At 45.1% G+C, this 15,647-nt stretch overlaps 1 protein-coding gene across 1 annotated transcript in view; it reads right to left on the bottom strand.

Annotated features, from left to right (window-relative positions):
- The window catches only part of EXOC4 (exocyst complex component 4), a 473,947-nt gene that overhangs the window by 72,061 nt on the left and 386,239 nt on the right, over nt 1-15,647 (bottom strand). Inside the window, exon 14 of the mRNA XM_009328697.1 lies at nt 3,692-3,825. Coding sequence (XP_009326972.1) covers nt 3,692-3,825 — 134 coding nt within the window. The remainder of the gene's footprint in view (nt 1-3,691; nt 3,826-15,647) is intronic.

Genomic DNA, 15,647 nt, shown 5'->3' with positions numbered 1-15,647 from the left:
AATAGGGTTACTTGCTACCAACAGTGCCATAATCAACTAATTAATTCACAGCTCAACGGGCCAAGGAAAATGCCATCTGTTTGTACCCAGCTCCCGGGAGCGGGTAGGGAATAGGTATAACACTTACACAGGTGATGGCACATGAGCGAGGAGGGTTCATCCCTCCACAGCTCAGTGGGTTTTATCCAGAAAACATCTGCTGGTGGTAATGGTCCCAGATTTGCACCACCGCCACCCCGAGCTGGGAGCAGAGTGATGGGGAACATCCCTGGACACAGTTGGGGGGCCATGGCTTTTCATTAGGAAAACATCTGAGGGCCGCAGGGGCTAATTGGACTCCGTTGCCTTGTGCCAAACGTATTTTTGCATAATTTTTTTCTCTTCCCAGGGCCGAGATGATGTTTCCATGCTCAGCACTGCTCACACTGCTAAGAGTTTAAAAGCAGCGTGCTCAGCATGTGCCAGGTACCTAACTGTCTGAGGGAGACAGACCTCTCCCCCAAGAGTTAAAAAGACAACTTAAAAACCAAAAGGTTAATGCAAGAAGGGGAAGAAGCCAACAAGAAGTAGTAAACTGAGTGGCAAGAGCGTTTCCTGGGGACTCGAGAAATCCTGTTTGACCGCAAACCCCACACCTTGGATGAATTAATCTGCTCCTCATTTCCTTATCGATAAAAAGGGGCTTAGTTTTATTTTGCGTGTCTGGAAAGCAGGAACTGTGATTTTTTTTTTTCCTCCGTCATTTGGAGAGATTTAGGCCCAGTTTTACCCCACCTAATTTTACAGATTTAGCCGAGACAGTTCTGCCAGGAGGCTGGTCACCATAAGCTGCCTTCACAGCCGAGGGAGAGAGCTGGGCACCTCCAGAGAGTTTAGGCACATTTCAATTAAGGCGAATCACTCTTTGGAGGTGTCCATCTCTTTTTACAGACTAAAGAGAGTCATTTGGGTGACAGGTGCCTTTACTCAGACTCTGCAGCTAGGTTGAAAAATGTGCAAGAGGATGGTTGTTCAAGGGAGAGAGGATGAAGACTGATAAGAAGGAGGTGGACACGCAGGATAGAGCTTAAACTTGGGCAACAAAATAAGAATGTGCAACCTCAATGTGAACGTAACTAAACATGGGGCAAATTTCTGTCAAAAGACATGGGAAGAGATTAGTTTTAGCGCTCAAGACAGCAAGGCTTGTCCGAGAAGGGTGTTGGCAAGAGACTAAAAAGAAAGACTCATGTTAAGGGTAGCTACCCTGAACTGGTCAGGTTTTTCCCTGTTCCTGTGATTCCTTCTATGGCCTTTCAGTATTTCCCAAAGCCTCCTAAAAATGATTTAACTATACAGGCTTAACTCACGAGTAGAGCTGCTTTCATAGAAATTTGCTGAAGCAGCAGCTAGATGTGGGCTGGACAAGACTTAAGAAAAGCACCGCCAACACAGCAGGAGGTTTTGTGGCTCTGTCTCCCATTTTTGTTTTCATTTTAATCCCCAACCCCTCATAAACGAGTCAGAAAACATAACTCACATTTGTAAACAGCTTGCGTCAAATCAAAATTGCACTTCTTACAAACATGTAATTTGCAGAAGACATCTCACCTAGATCAGATTAAATACGCTTCCGAAATTTGTCATCAATTAAAACAAGAAAATCCATAGTTGCTACTTATAGAAATGTCCAATCCATTCATATCCAGCCCCATCAGGGTTTTGTTGCATTCACTAGAAAATCAGAGCCAAATGGAAATCAAACATGAAAAATCTCAGCTGTGCATTTCTTAGCGCTGACGTCCTGACAGAGCTATCTGTTCTGCAAAGGACTCCGAATAAAACAGCCTTGCTTTGAGGAGCCTGTATTTGAATACATTTCATCCACGTTTGCTCATATTCCCCTTCAAGAAACACAGGCACATGGGGAACGAATGAATGCCATGTGCAAATTTTGCATAAACCACCTCTCTGGCTTCCCAAATTCTCACTGTCTTGACATCTCAAGAACAGACACCCCCCCACTTGCTTCGATAGCTTCGCCCAATTGTATTAATACACAGCTCTAGGGAGTTCATTCTGATTTTAAGCAGCTATAAATGATCCTTCCTCCACTAACTTTACCAACATGAGGATTTATCCATCTCAACCCCGCAAGGAAAACCCTGGTCCAAAGGGCAAGGCTGCGCGGAGCCGTACCGACACGAGATCCCTGCAGAGGGCATAACGTCCCCACGGATCGAACCGCCCGCCCTGGGAAAGCCGGGTAGCTGCTGTATTCCTCTGCATCATTTGAAATGTATATAGATTTCTATTTCAGTCAGTCATTTGCTAGCAGCAAAACTAGAACGTTTCCTGTTTTTCCTCCTGCTGTAATCAGGATATTGCCAAATTAGGGCTGTCCTAATTACTCCTCAGCAGGTGCCAAATCCAGGAATGGTATCAGCAAAGGAAGGAAGGAAGGACCTTTAAGTTCAAGCCAAAGAAATTACATCTATTGTCTGGCTCAAGCCAGTGAAGTTTCATATAAAATATGACCATTTTGGACAACGGCACACGGCACAGCTACCAATTTACACGAGCGCTCAGACGAAGTTTAGCCCACATATGTGCTCACTGCTATTGTTGGCGTTATTAATAACAATAATGAGCCCGTACGCAGCCGCTTGCCAGATGAAGCTTCTCCTGAATGAAATCGGGCAATAGGAAATAATTCCTTAATGCTCTTGGTCAGAAAACACAAGGGGCTGTTTCAGCTTCCCCTGCTATCGCCAGCCTCAATTAGCCATTAAGGGAGATTATGTATAGCAGCTATTATAGCCCACATTGCCGCAGCATCTTTAGTGTCTTTCAATGCAAGTATTTATCCCCGCGGCGCAGGGCACGCTCCTGGCCCCCCTCTCCAGGGAGGGCCATTTTACAGATGGGCAACTGGGATGTGCAGAGAATAAGTTACTTATCGACGGTTACCCAGGAAATCTGTGATAAAGCAAGTACCCGAAGGACTCAAAGCCCGCATCCTGGCGTGATAACCCCGTGCCCGGTGGGACCACGCTGCATTCAGCTTCCATGCCGTGGTTGGGGAAGCAGATCACAGATCGCCCGAAAATGCTGATGAACAAAGACAGCTCAGGATAGAGCACTGGATAACGCCTCAAAAGAGTAAGTTTACAGAAAGGTTTTGGGAAAGTTTCACAAAACCCAGTGTGTGTGTATTTATATGGTGTGTTGTGGTTACTAATTCCTACGTTGCCACGAGATCTGAATACCCAAATCTCAATATAATGAATCAAAATGTAGCTGAATCTCTTGGGAACGCTCAAATGGAAGGACCTGACTTGCTTTACAAGAAAGCAATAGCTATATACAGGGATTTACGTTAAAGATGATGCCTTATACTCTCCATCTCCAACCTGAGGTCACCTTTTGCCTGATTAAGAGAAAAGCTGTGCCATTTCTAAGCTTTACTACCACTGTCATCCACCTTTAAAGAGCCTAAACCAGTGTGATGTGGACAAAGTCACTGGGAAACCAAGATTCTTCACGTGCCAATGATCGCTATTTCAGATTTTTTTCCCCACCTAGAAAGAAATATCCTTGACTGTCCCAGCAGGGATGGCTTCTAGAAGTAACTCCTTCCTACTCATGTCAAAATAGCAAAAGCCCAAGAGCAGTATCCCCAGCATACATCGGTTTCCAAGCCTTCCTGTACCTGTAGGCAAGGGTGCAGGTGTCCTTGTACTCCTGGAGTTTCACACACACCATGTTGAGGAACTGATCCGAATAGGCGCTCAAGTCGTGCATCAGGTTCATCAGGTCTTGAACAGTCTTCTCCACAATCCAAGCCTTCCTGTACCTGTAGGCAAGGGTGCAGGTGTCCTTGTACTCCTGGAGTTTCACACACACCATGTTGAGGAACTGATCCGAATAGGCGCTCAAGTCGTGCATCAGGTTCATCAGGTCTTGAACATTTTTATTTCAGTCTTCTCATGTTTTGCTAATTAGCGTCACAGATGCAACTGTACAGCTGATGCTCCCTGACACTGAGCAGATGCTGGAGCAGTCCATGCCACCGAGTGACGTAAAGCAGAACGAACAAGGAAAAAGCAGAAACCATGCAAGAGATGAAGAGGGGTGGCTTAGGGGTTTGAATATCAGGGCTGAAAGTTTTGATTTCTGAGCCAGTGGGTCAGGACCAGCAGAGTTCACCAGGTCTTTCCTTCACTAGATGAAACCTCAAAATGCAGAAGTGCGATTTTAGAGGAACCAGGTACACACAGCTTCGCTGGGCTCTGCTTGGACTTGCAAACCCCGAGCCTTTCAGCCTGACCAGTAACTCTGGACTCACAGATTGCAGACTATCCTAACGACCAGGGATTTCACCCATCATTCCCATTCATACAAACTGCATGTGCAGGGCACAAGCTTTCTGCCGGCGGCTGAGGTTTAAGCAGCACCTTACAATCCTTTTGTTACCCCAAGCAGCGTGTTACCATCATAGGAACAACAGGGCAAATCTGTAAACTGAAAATGCTGCTCCACATCCTACAGACGAACAAGTCTGGACAGCCTGCAGAAGGAGGTGCCGTAATATCTGATAACGTCTGAGCTTTAAAGAGTCCCGTATGAATTTTGGAATTCCTGAGGCACCCCAAGGTGACTTGGTGCGGTTTGTATTTATAACATTGCCTGCTGTATTTAATTTGGTTGCTACAAACAAGACAGAAGGAAGGTTATCAAAGTCCCAGGTTGATATAAATTGAATTAATATTAGGCTCAGTAGAGTGAAGGGTTATTCCTCAGCTATGTGCAAAGGCAAAGAAGGAGACTGAAGCATTTGGGAGCCCTGGTTCATTTGAGAAATTCTGGACTCAAATTATATGGGGGGGACCCCAGGGACTTCGAGAGAGCTGCATCAAGGCTGAATTTAGCCCTTTCTCTGTGTTAATCAGGACGTGAAGAGCAGTTAGTGACTCAGTTGTTTGCAGAGCAAAATCTCATCAAAGCCCAAATCATCATCTCTGCCATATCCCCACAAGCCCAACTTCCGTCTCTCTATTGATTTCCAGATTAAAGTGCGGCAGCATCGCCCTGATCCATAATCCTGCTCCTCCAGAGCAATCCCTGAGTGACAGGAATTGATTCTGCTCAGCTACCTGTCCCTGATTTGGTAAAAAAGCATCTGCAAACCTCATCCTCATTCAGAGCACACACGACTCCTTAGCATGTGGGGGTTTCAATGAAGGCTTAGTCACCGCCTGTGCTGTTCCTGATACGTCCTTGGCTCGCAACTGTACTGGGAGGAAAAAACCCAAACTTCTCTTTGGTTGCTCTTGTATCTTATTAAGCTTACTCTTAAGCAAATCACAGGAATTAACCGATCTTTCATATTGTAATTAGCAACAATTTGAGATTATTTTGTCCAAACAAAAGTGTAGTCTGGGGTAGCTGCCTCTCAGATGCTCTTGTTTATGCTGCTTCTCCTGTTATTACAAATATCTGTGTTTTAATAAATATTCAATCCCACCCTGGGCTTGATAGGCACGGAGGAGAACAACCAACCCTAAAGGACTTGCAACCCGGAGCCACTGCGAGCAAACGAAGCAGACAGCTGCGTAGAGAGGCTGCAGCAGCCACGGATGCTGTTTTCATACTGATGGGCTCCGAGGTGTGAGCACAGCTCATTAGCTGTAGGATTCAGATGTCGCCCAGGCTCTTTGCTATCCCTGCTCGGCTGCTGGCGGGGATAAGAATCCACCCAAATGCCAAAATGGGAGACCGATCTGGCACCTTTCCCTTGAGAATAAATTCAAAACCACGTATGTTGGGCTGATAAATGCGGTGGGAAAATTATCTAGTAATTTGGGGAAATTAGCTCCATTAGATCCACCGGGCTAAAGGTAGGGCATAATCACACCTTCATTGCATTTCGGCTGGTGAAGGAGCTGCTGTCCTTCAACCTTCAAGCACCAACGACCACAATCAGCACAAGGGGGTTAAGCAGAGGTGCTTCACTTTGCACCTAGATGGCTTAAAGGTGCTCACATGGCCAGTGTTTGTCTGTCAGCAGAGGAAAAGGCGACTCTCCAACCTGCTGATGTGAGATACGAGAACATCTCTGGCTGCACAAATGGAAAATACAGAAGCTGCTGCGCAGCTTCGATCCAAATCCAAGTCTCCTTCTGGGGGCTGATCCTGATCCTTAAGGGTGAGGCATTAAAGTTAACATTTATACATAGGGAAGAAAAAAATAAAATCCTTCCTAACTCATGTAGCAACCTGGAAGACAAAAGCAATTTTTCTCCTCTTTGCACGGATAATCACACTTTTCCTTTTCCCCTGGTATTTCACTGGTGAGAGGTGGGTGGGATTTTCAGCAGACCCATGCTATTAATTGATCTCTCTTAGCTTACCAGGGGCAGGATCTGTCCTTCCAGGCATCCTTGTGTGACAGCAAACTTCATGTGTTGGACGTGCAACCACACGAAGAGGAATCAAACCCGGTCTCAATCTGCTCCATTTCCATTTCTTTACGTAACTCAACATTTGAGCAAACAACTTAAAAATCCAAAGACTGTATGTTAAAAGAGAAGGTATTGCTGGTTTCTACGTAGATTCTCCCACTTACTTTCTCCTCTACAACAACATTAAAATCACAGCTAAGCTCCTGCCAATATCTTGATTTTAGAATAAGATCTTTTGATTTAAAGCAAATACAAAGCTACTTGCATGATTTAAAAAAATAAAAGAAAGAAAAAAGGCAATTACCATATGAAAGAAGACAGCCCCAGATACGTAATGGCTATTTTTCTGTAACATCTTAACCTTTTCCAAAGCAATCCTGACACATCTGCATGTGTCTCTGGGGACGCCATGTATTAGGATGCATTAGGCCAGGTTAATATAGCTGGATTCGTTAGCTGGGCCAGCGCAGGATCTTCTGAAACTCCGTGCGAGAAAATGAAAGGCAGCGCACGTATTATCAGAGTTACAATCCAGTTGCCTCTAACCCATCTGGATTCATTAACAGCAAATGGATATGATCAAAGCATAATTTTATGGCAAGACACTTCAATGAAGCCTTTTAAAAAAACCCACACTAACAAGGAAACTCATCCACAGAACAATATTCATCTCCTCGCACCTGAAAACACTGCGTGGTGCTGAATCCTAACATCACGCCGAGGGTATGATTCATTTCTCCTACAGCACATCGGGGTGAAGGTTTTAAAGGAGTCTTAATGCTACTAAAAATAAAAAGAAATTCCTTCTTACAACTTGCTGTCCATTAGCTGCTGTCGAGGTAATAGGAGCAGCACCACTCGTTATTAACACCGTGGGTTTTATCTTTAATGTATTTTGCAAACATTCATCATTACTCCTTGATATGGTCCTTATTCTCAGCTGTGCTGAAGCTTCAGATACCGTAAAGCAGCTCCAGCGCAGGTATAACTTATGCTCTGACCGTAGGGCTTCCACCAGCCCAGAGTGACGGAGAATAAGCAGACCCAGAGGTATCATCCCAGTAATCCCTTTGGGATTATTGCCTCGTGCAACCCCACCTAAGTTTTTAAAATGACTCAATTCCTCTACAGCAAGGGGGCACTCGATGTAAAATGATGCAGCTGGAGGTATGTTTTCAAGGGTCGCTTAAAATGCAGTTTCAGTACAGGAAAGCTGGTTCCCCAATGATTCCCCAACACACAGAAGTTCAAAACAACAGGTCAAGCCTACACAAACCTTCAGGCTTTCAATCTGTCATTTTGTTTTCTCTAACTTCTTGGCGAGGAGCACTTAGATTAGAGGAGCAATCTCCACCCTGAGTATTTTTTTTGCAGAAACCACAGCTTCTCCCATGCCCGTTCCCTTGGTTCCTCTTTCTCTGGGGAAGAAGGCAAAGATGGGAATGTACCTGTGCAGGGATGTCTTCACCATGTGACAGGCTCTTGAAAACACAGCAGATGGAGGAAGAGACCTTGGCACCGGAAAGGTTGTCGGTTATTAGTATATTATTGCCCATCACTTAAAAATCTCCTCAAGATGCCTTGGCAGAGGAAGGCACCAGATGAGTGCAGGACGTGGCTGCCTTAAAGGAAAAAATAAATACAGCCTAATCTAATTTTTAAGCTGGAGTAGAGCTGACACCCCATGATCTAAAAAGTGCTATACGGAGCACAGCTGTAATTAAAGGCAGGACAAGAGAGACGAAAGGTTTTCAAACCTCTTCAAGCTCAGTGCTGTCCCACAGCTCCGGGTTTGGGACCACTTCCAAAGGACACCGGTGGTAACGTCTCACACTGACACCTTGACACGTAACATTTATTCGTGCATTTTCTTGTTTTATTTATTTTTTTAAATTACAGCTCCTCAGCTGTCTGCCAAAATGTTAAATTCACAGCATCTTCCTTTCCAAAGCATTATTCATCCTCCTTTCCCAGCCCCGCGAAGGTGTATTCAGCAGGGGCTCCAATGACCCATGCTGGGGCACTACTCTTCAGGGAAGAGCCGCAAATATATAAATCACCGTGTCAGAGGAGGAAGCCTTTGCCTGCCCCAGCAGGAACGCACCATCCATACAGATTTGTTCCACTTGATGCAGCCTCACCTGTCTCGGGAGCCGTGTGCCGTGTCATCATCCATTATGGTGACAAACTTCCCCACGATTGCTCCGGTTCCTCCCATGGAGGCGGGGTGCAGAGCCGGGGGCTGCTCTTGGAAACCTGGTGGTTCTGGTTTAGGAGATCGTGGAGTGTCTCCTTTCCTGCTGGGAAGGCTGGCGTTGCTTTCTTGTAGTACCTGAGGGTGTTAGGCTGATTCCTCACTCTGTGATGAGTTGCAGAAACGAACTTGCAGAGGTTGGGGTGGAGGCGACGAAGCTGACAGGCACGCGGTGAAAGCTGGCTCTAGATCCGTCTGAATGCCAGCAAAGCATGGGGTGATCTCCCGGCATCTCACCGTTGGGCTCAAGCATCTCGCCAAGCCGTAACCCAGGGCCCCGGAGGGATGCTCCAGCTCAGGAGCCCCAGTGCAGTCCCGGTGCCGTCCCTGCCCCACGGCGTGCGCTGGGGAAAGCCGCTCGCCGGGCAAGTCCCCCTTTTTAACCAAGGCCCCAAGGAAACAGCATGCAGCAAAGATCCATTTCAGCTTCTTTTCTTATATCAAAACTTCACTCTTCCTCATTCCCCTCTGGGCCCACTTTCCATATTGCAGCGTTGGCCGTTCCCATCCCACCTCTCCAAATCCCTTTGCGGGCAGCTGCCAAACTGCTGCCCACGCCGTGCCCAACCCAAGTGTTCAAATAACAGAGGAGGTTTAGGCAAAATGCTCCCACCAGTCCCAGGGCACCTGGGATGTCGCTTGATTTTTTTTCTGTCTTTCTGCTCAGCGGCTCCATCTCATCTGCTTTCAGGTTGGAAGCTGCTTGGCCTGAAACGGGGCCAGAGGCTGCCCAGCGCTTCCCTCGGCACAGCAACGCCCGCGGGAGTGCAAAGGGGATGGAAACTTTTGAAGCCTGGCTAAGCATCACCGCTGTTGGGTATCACACCAGCATAAAGCCACCGGATGCAAGAAGATGTAACGGGGTTGTGGAGAGAGGACTGAGCTCGATGTGCTCTTAGATATTGGCCTGGCATACAGAACTCTGCATAAAAATATGCAATTCCCCAAATACGATACAGGATCCGGTGTCTAGGATCCGGGATCTGGGGTTAATTTTATTATGGCATTATCCAGTACTTAAAGGGCGGCTACAAAGAGGACAGAGGCTCTTTTTTCACAAGGAGCCTCATGGAGAAGACAAGGGGCAACGGGTACAAGCTGCACTGGAAGAGGTTTCGTCTCGACATAAGAAAGACATTTTTTGCAACGAGAACAATCATTCACTGGAGCAACCTCCTCAGGCACATGGTAGAGTTCCCATCGCTGGAGGGTTTCAAGATACAACTGGAGAGGGTGCTGGATAATCTCATCTCGGCTCCCTTTCCCACGAGAGGTTGGACCAGATGATCTTTTCAGGTCCCTTCCAACCTGGGCTGTTCTATTCTATGATTCATTAATATTATGATTAATATTATTAGGACATTTACAGAGACTAAGTGGGTTTCAGCAGCCGCGGGAGCTTCGCCAAAATCACACCCAAGGCAATCAGCTCTAAAATAGGAAACCCATCCTGCCCGAGATGCCCCCCCCGCGCTCTGACCCGCGATGCTCCACAGCATTAGGCTGCCAGTTGCAATTTGGTTATTCGGCTATCAATTAATAACGGTTTGTTACGCGGCAGGCGGGTGAAACGGAGCTCTGCAGCGATCTCCCAGCATGTGCTTTGCTTTACAGGTGCTTTGCTTTACCAGCTGAGCTGCTCAAATACCAGGACGGGCTCTTGTGAGCTGATAAATATCAAGTGCTGTCAGCGCCTTGAAGGGCAATAGGAGAGGGAGATAAAAAACACAAATGCATTTACTCCCTTTGACCAAATTCCAGCAGTTTAACAAATATCTTGCGAGGCCACTGACACAACTATTCTCTCATCTCATTAGATGATATTACATGTTAGTAGAGCAGAGTTAGAGATGGAAATCATTCAAAACTGAAAACCAGGAGCTGGGGACCCAGTTTTCCCTGAATATTGCTATGAGCTGGCTGCTTAAGCCTACTTGATGTCTAAAAAATAGCCAACAGAAGCCCTGTGGCCGGGGAAGCAGGCGTGGGCTGGGCAGGAGAGCTGGGTGCTGCCCCAGCTTCATCCTTGCCATGCGGAGCCAACCTGCACCCCTATTTCAGTATATCAGCACTGTGGTTACCCCCACTAAAATAGAAAAAAAACCCAACCCTGAACCAACTAAAAATTTTTTCTTTAGCTAACAGAGAAAAGCTGGTAGTCTAAACTGTCTGTTTTACTGATTAGTGGTTATTTCACACTGAGCGATAAGGGGGCTTTTCAATTTGTTTTCTTCTGTGGCACATCCAGGGTTTACAAAGGGCTGGAGTTTTTAGTATGTATCAATTCAAATACGTGTTTAAATGCAAAAACTCTTTTTACGGTCTCAAAATCTGATAGCCTGCTTTTCTCATACAGCATTTTTTCCAGCAAAATTCATTATTTGAGTATCAGTTCTGCAGAATCCTGCCCGTTACTATGGTTATACTACATCCTACTACAACTTTGCTTCTCAAGTGCTCCTAACTCAGAGGGATTTTTTTTTTTTTTAACTATAACTCTGCCTGTTTCACTGCAGGTGATATTTTTCTTTTTATGGGCTTTATTCTGAGAGGCCCTGAGTGCCTTCATCCCCACAGATGTGAATGGGAGCCCAGGTTATGCTGTATTTCTCTCTCACCTTTAAACGTGATGCTGCAGCAGCTAAAAAAGCGCACAGACAAGGTCTTGGATAGCTCTTATTTACCTGGCACTGTGTGATCCAGAAAACGCTTGCTCCAGTGAACTAGAATATTGATGAAGAGCAAACTGTGCATTTATTTTTTTTAAATGGAGAACATGTACCGTAAAATCTGCTTATTACTGTATTATCTTGGCCATGCAGAAGAACTGTTTTCCTCCTCTAAACACTACAATCATTATTTAGGATTTCACAGAGTCCATGATTTGAACACACGAGCCTCTGTTATACACAAAGTTAACATCAACCGCGGCCAACCCTGCTGAAGTCCAGTAAGCGTGCAATCAATCACAACTATTTAAAGCACAGAAAGAGGAGTCTGCCACGAGTATTTTCAAACTACGCTCTGCAACGATTTAAAAAAAAGGCAAGTGATACTCATCGGCTCTGCAATTTGAACAAAAGCCCGCGCAGTCTGAAAACACACGTGCCTTTTCTGCAATACGTGAGGCCAAATACCACAGCTGGGGAAGGCTGGAGAGGAGGCACAAGGACTGTGGGAATTGCTGGATGGGATTTTTCATCATATTATTTGTCCAAATTTGAGACAGGCTTCTGCTCCAGATTGCGCTTCACAGCAAGGAGAAGTTTTCTTAGAAAGATTTCCCCAAATTTCTGATTGAACTAAGGCCCTTCTTTACAGCATCACAGGTCAGAATCAGCCAACATCTACCTTCGTGCTTTCTCACGTCATGCAGGACATGGACTTAACATCTGGGTTGCAATTCAGCTCTTCTTCACTCTCCTTAGTGACCGCTGTAGACTGATGCTCACTCACGTACAGCTCATTTGTCCCACCAGAAACCAATTTTGCCACCACCAAGACAGAACGATGTGACTAGATAACTACATATGAAAAGCTTTTTCCAATGAGAAATGCTCCGCTGAACTGCCTGCTCTACATAGCCCAGATGAACTAGGCTTGATGGTTATCATGACACTTCTCCTGTTCAGACATTTGCATAGAAAAAGGAAAAAAAACCCTTTTCTTTCTGACCTTCTGAATGCCTGTGACATTAGAATATTTTTCAAGCTCCTTATTTATTCTATTTAAGCCTTCTAAGCCAGCCATAACGAGATCCAGCGGATGGGAGCAGAAACGAGCTACGTGGTTTTTAACAGTGAAGGTAATTAACTACACGAACAGCTTGCGATCGCGTGGGCTGGATTCTCCATCTCTGCAAGGCTCTAAATCAAGCGCAGGTGCTTTTCCGAAAGATAAACTATGTTCAAACCAGAGTTACGGACTTGATGCAGAAATAACTGGGTGAACTTCTATGGCTGATTATACTGGAGATCAGATGCATTTATTCTGATTTTGAGCTCAAATACATTCCATGGCAAAAGATGCCCAAGGTATGCTTAAAAACAACTAGCCAAAAAACCCCACCTTGCCATCCCAGAACCTCTGACACAGAAATACCTAAAAGCAGTGGCATTTTCTTCTCCAGAACTAGCAATGCAAATCTGCTCCCCAAAAAGACACCGTAACTATTCAAATCTCCCCAATTCCCCAGAAAATGGGAAATCTCAGCACACCAACTCTTAGCCAGTGCCCAGGAGCTTGCCAGCATGCCAAAAAAGGGATCGGACTCAGCAGGTCCATCCTGCTGGAGACAGACCATCAGCAGAAGCCACTGAGCATCTCCTGCCAAGGTGGTTCTCACCTCCGAAAACACGCTGCTGTACATCACAGCCACGGGACTAGAAGTATCTGCTTGAGGAGGCGTCTTTCGATAGTCTTCAAACAAACAAACATGCATGCCCGATACCAAGCAGGCTGCTAACTCCGTGTTGTTACAAGCTTAAAAAGCAGGACATATGAAACTTAACACTTGGATAAGGATTTTCCTCCATTTATTCCCATTGCACAGCCACGCATGCAGTGCAGGAGACAAGCAGGGAAGGAAAAATTAGGTTGCACACAGGGGAAAGTTTGTGACAGTCCAATCTTCCAGCCTTTAGATTATTCTCCCATCAGAGGCACTGGCACTTGAGACATTTAAATCTTCACTGAAAGATACAGTAGGAACCGCATAATAAGGAATACCGCTGCCTTGGCAGGGAGATGGACTGGATAACTTAATAGGTCTTTTGTATCTCTCACTTCTCTGATCCTGCTGAGCTCTGTAGCTATTATTAAAGGCATTTTTTAAGGTATTTTAATTTACTTCTCTAAATGGATTTCCATTCATTCACTCTCACCAAGTGAATGTTGTCAGGGACATTAGCAGCATGATAAAATAGCTGTAGCTTCATGCTGGTTTTAATGTGTTACATACACAAGGAAAGTCATTAGCTCTCACCCTTTAATATACCCTCTTTACTGCTGCGTAACTGTTTATCACTCAAAAGTGCCAGGCACAGGCTACACTCTTCCTTTATTAATCAATATACATTTGTGCAAGGCTGCAATGAGAAGGAATAACATCCAGTTATTTCAAGCACGGTTTGTACTGCAGGAGCTGAAAAGCTCGTCCCTGACATTTTCAGCCCCCCTGAATATTCCCAGAAGTGGCTCTTCTTAGGATTTTACACAACTCTCCCAATTACAGGTAAACTCACGGCAAGGTGACAATTTATTTCCCATGTACTGAGTGGCAGGTTTCTTTCTCCTTTGTAATAGCTGCTCTAGAACATCATTAGCAGCTGCAACACGATACAAATTGAACGTGGACCATAAAATTAATGATGCTCAGAAGCAGGCCATCAATTTTGGAAGCAGAGTGAACCTCATTTTTTAATAAATGTTTTCATATGGCTAGCCCAGTTTGGAGAAGAAAACCCATCTGTATTATTTTTATGAATACTCTATGTGCTCCGAGCTCTATTTTCTTCAGTCTTGGAGCCCCAGCATTTAAAGCATACTTACCTATTAAAAAATTCCTGCTAGAGAGAGGGCATACGCGTGCCCCGTGTGGAGGAGAGATGGTCCTGGAAAGACACAGTGACCACAACAAGGGCAGCTGGCTGATGCAGAAACAAAAGCAATTGGAAATAATAGATGGAGAACGGCTTAGCAGGACTGAGCCCCTCAGAGAAGATGATATTGTGCCCCTGGATTTATGGCGTCCATGTGGACACCAGTGCAACTAGGATCTAAATTCAACAAGAATTAATGAAAATGCAAAAGATCACTAGAAACAAGATCGCCAAATAAATACATGAACCACATTTAAAGGCTTAACAGTGAAACCAGGCTGAGCTCTAAGAGCTAACCCAGCATGAGCTTCTGGAATCAGAAAGAGGCCATTTCACTGAAATTACAAGACCATTTGTCAGATTTTGGAACAAGTGTCTAAAAGCCTCATTTGGGGGGTTAAATTACAATGTAGAGCGATAAGACCAATGTCACTAGTGGGTTTCTAGAAGGTAACACCCAATATAGGGTGGATCCTGACAGACACAGATCACTCAAACCTCACCTTAGAGCACTGCAATTCACATTTCTGTCTCACTCTTCATTAACTCAACTATAATTAAGGTGATTAAGAACTCTGTATTTTCCTAAGCAATCCTTGGGAAACATGAGGAGAGTGCAAAGGCCCTGCAAGAGGGTCCAGCTAGCTACATGCAATGGATTCAATTCCGACTGAGACATCAAAAGTATATTAAAATTGGCCGTTAAATTTATTGTATTGTTTTCTGTGGCTTGACTTTATAAGCCAGCACAGACAAAAATGCAGTTAAATCACAGGGATAGTATACGTTTTCTTTTTCCAGAGGCAGCTGTAAAAAACAGTAGACCAACTCAGCCTTGTTTAAGCACCCTCAACTAGTTAAAAAAGCCTTTTTTCCCTAAACAAGAGTTTGGGGTGCATTTGTACATGATCCTTTTCTAAATGCGGGAACTAGAAAGTAAAGAAGAGAATTCTCAAACATTCCAAAATGCTTTTAAAGGTTACCTCCCAGCAACTATAACTTGAGATGGATTTCTGTAACTCAGTGGCTGTACTTTTGCTAAAACCCTTACTACATTGGTTTTGTTGAGAACTTAGAATCATAGAATCATAGAATAGTTTGGGTTGGAAGGGACCTCTAAAGGTCATCTAGTCCAACCCCCCTGCTGTGAGCAGGGACATCTTCAACTAGAGCAGGTTGCTCAGAGCCCCGTCCAACCTGACCTGGAATGTTTCCAGGGATGGGGCATCCACCACCTCTCTGGGCAACCTGGGCCAGTGCTTCACCACCCTCTCAGTAAAACATTTCTTCCTTCTATCTAGTCTAAATCTACCCCCCTTTAGTTTAAAGCCATTGCCCCTTGTCCTGTCG

This window comes from Pygoscelis adeliae, unplaced genomic scaffold (genome assembly GCF_000699105.1).
Source record: "Pygoscelis adeliae isolate BGI_AS28 unplaced genomic scaffold, ASM69910v1 Scaffold207, whole genome shotgun sequence".
NCBI classification, from domain to species: domain Eukaryota; kingdom Metazoa; phylum Chordata; class Aves; order Sphenisciformes; family Spheniscidae; genus Pygoscelis; species Pygoscelis adeliae.
Note: the sequence above shows the minus strand (reverse complement) of the source record. Positions and strands in the feature narration are given on the sequence as shown.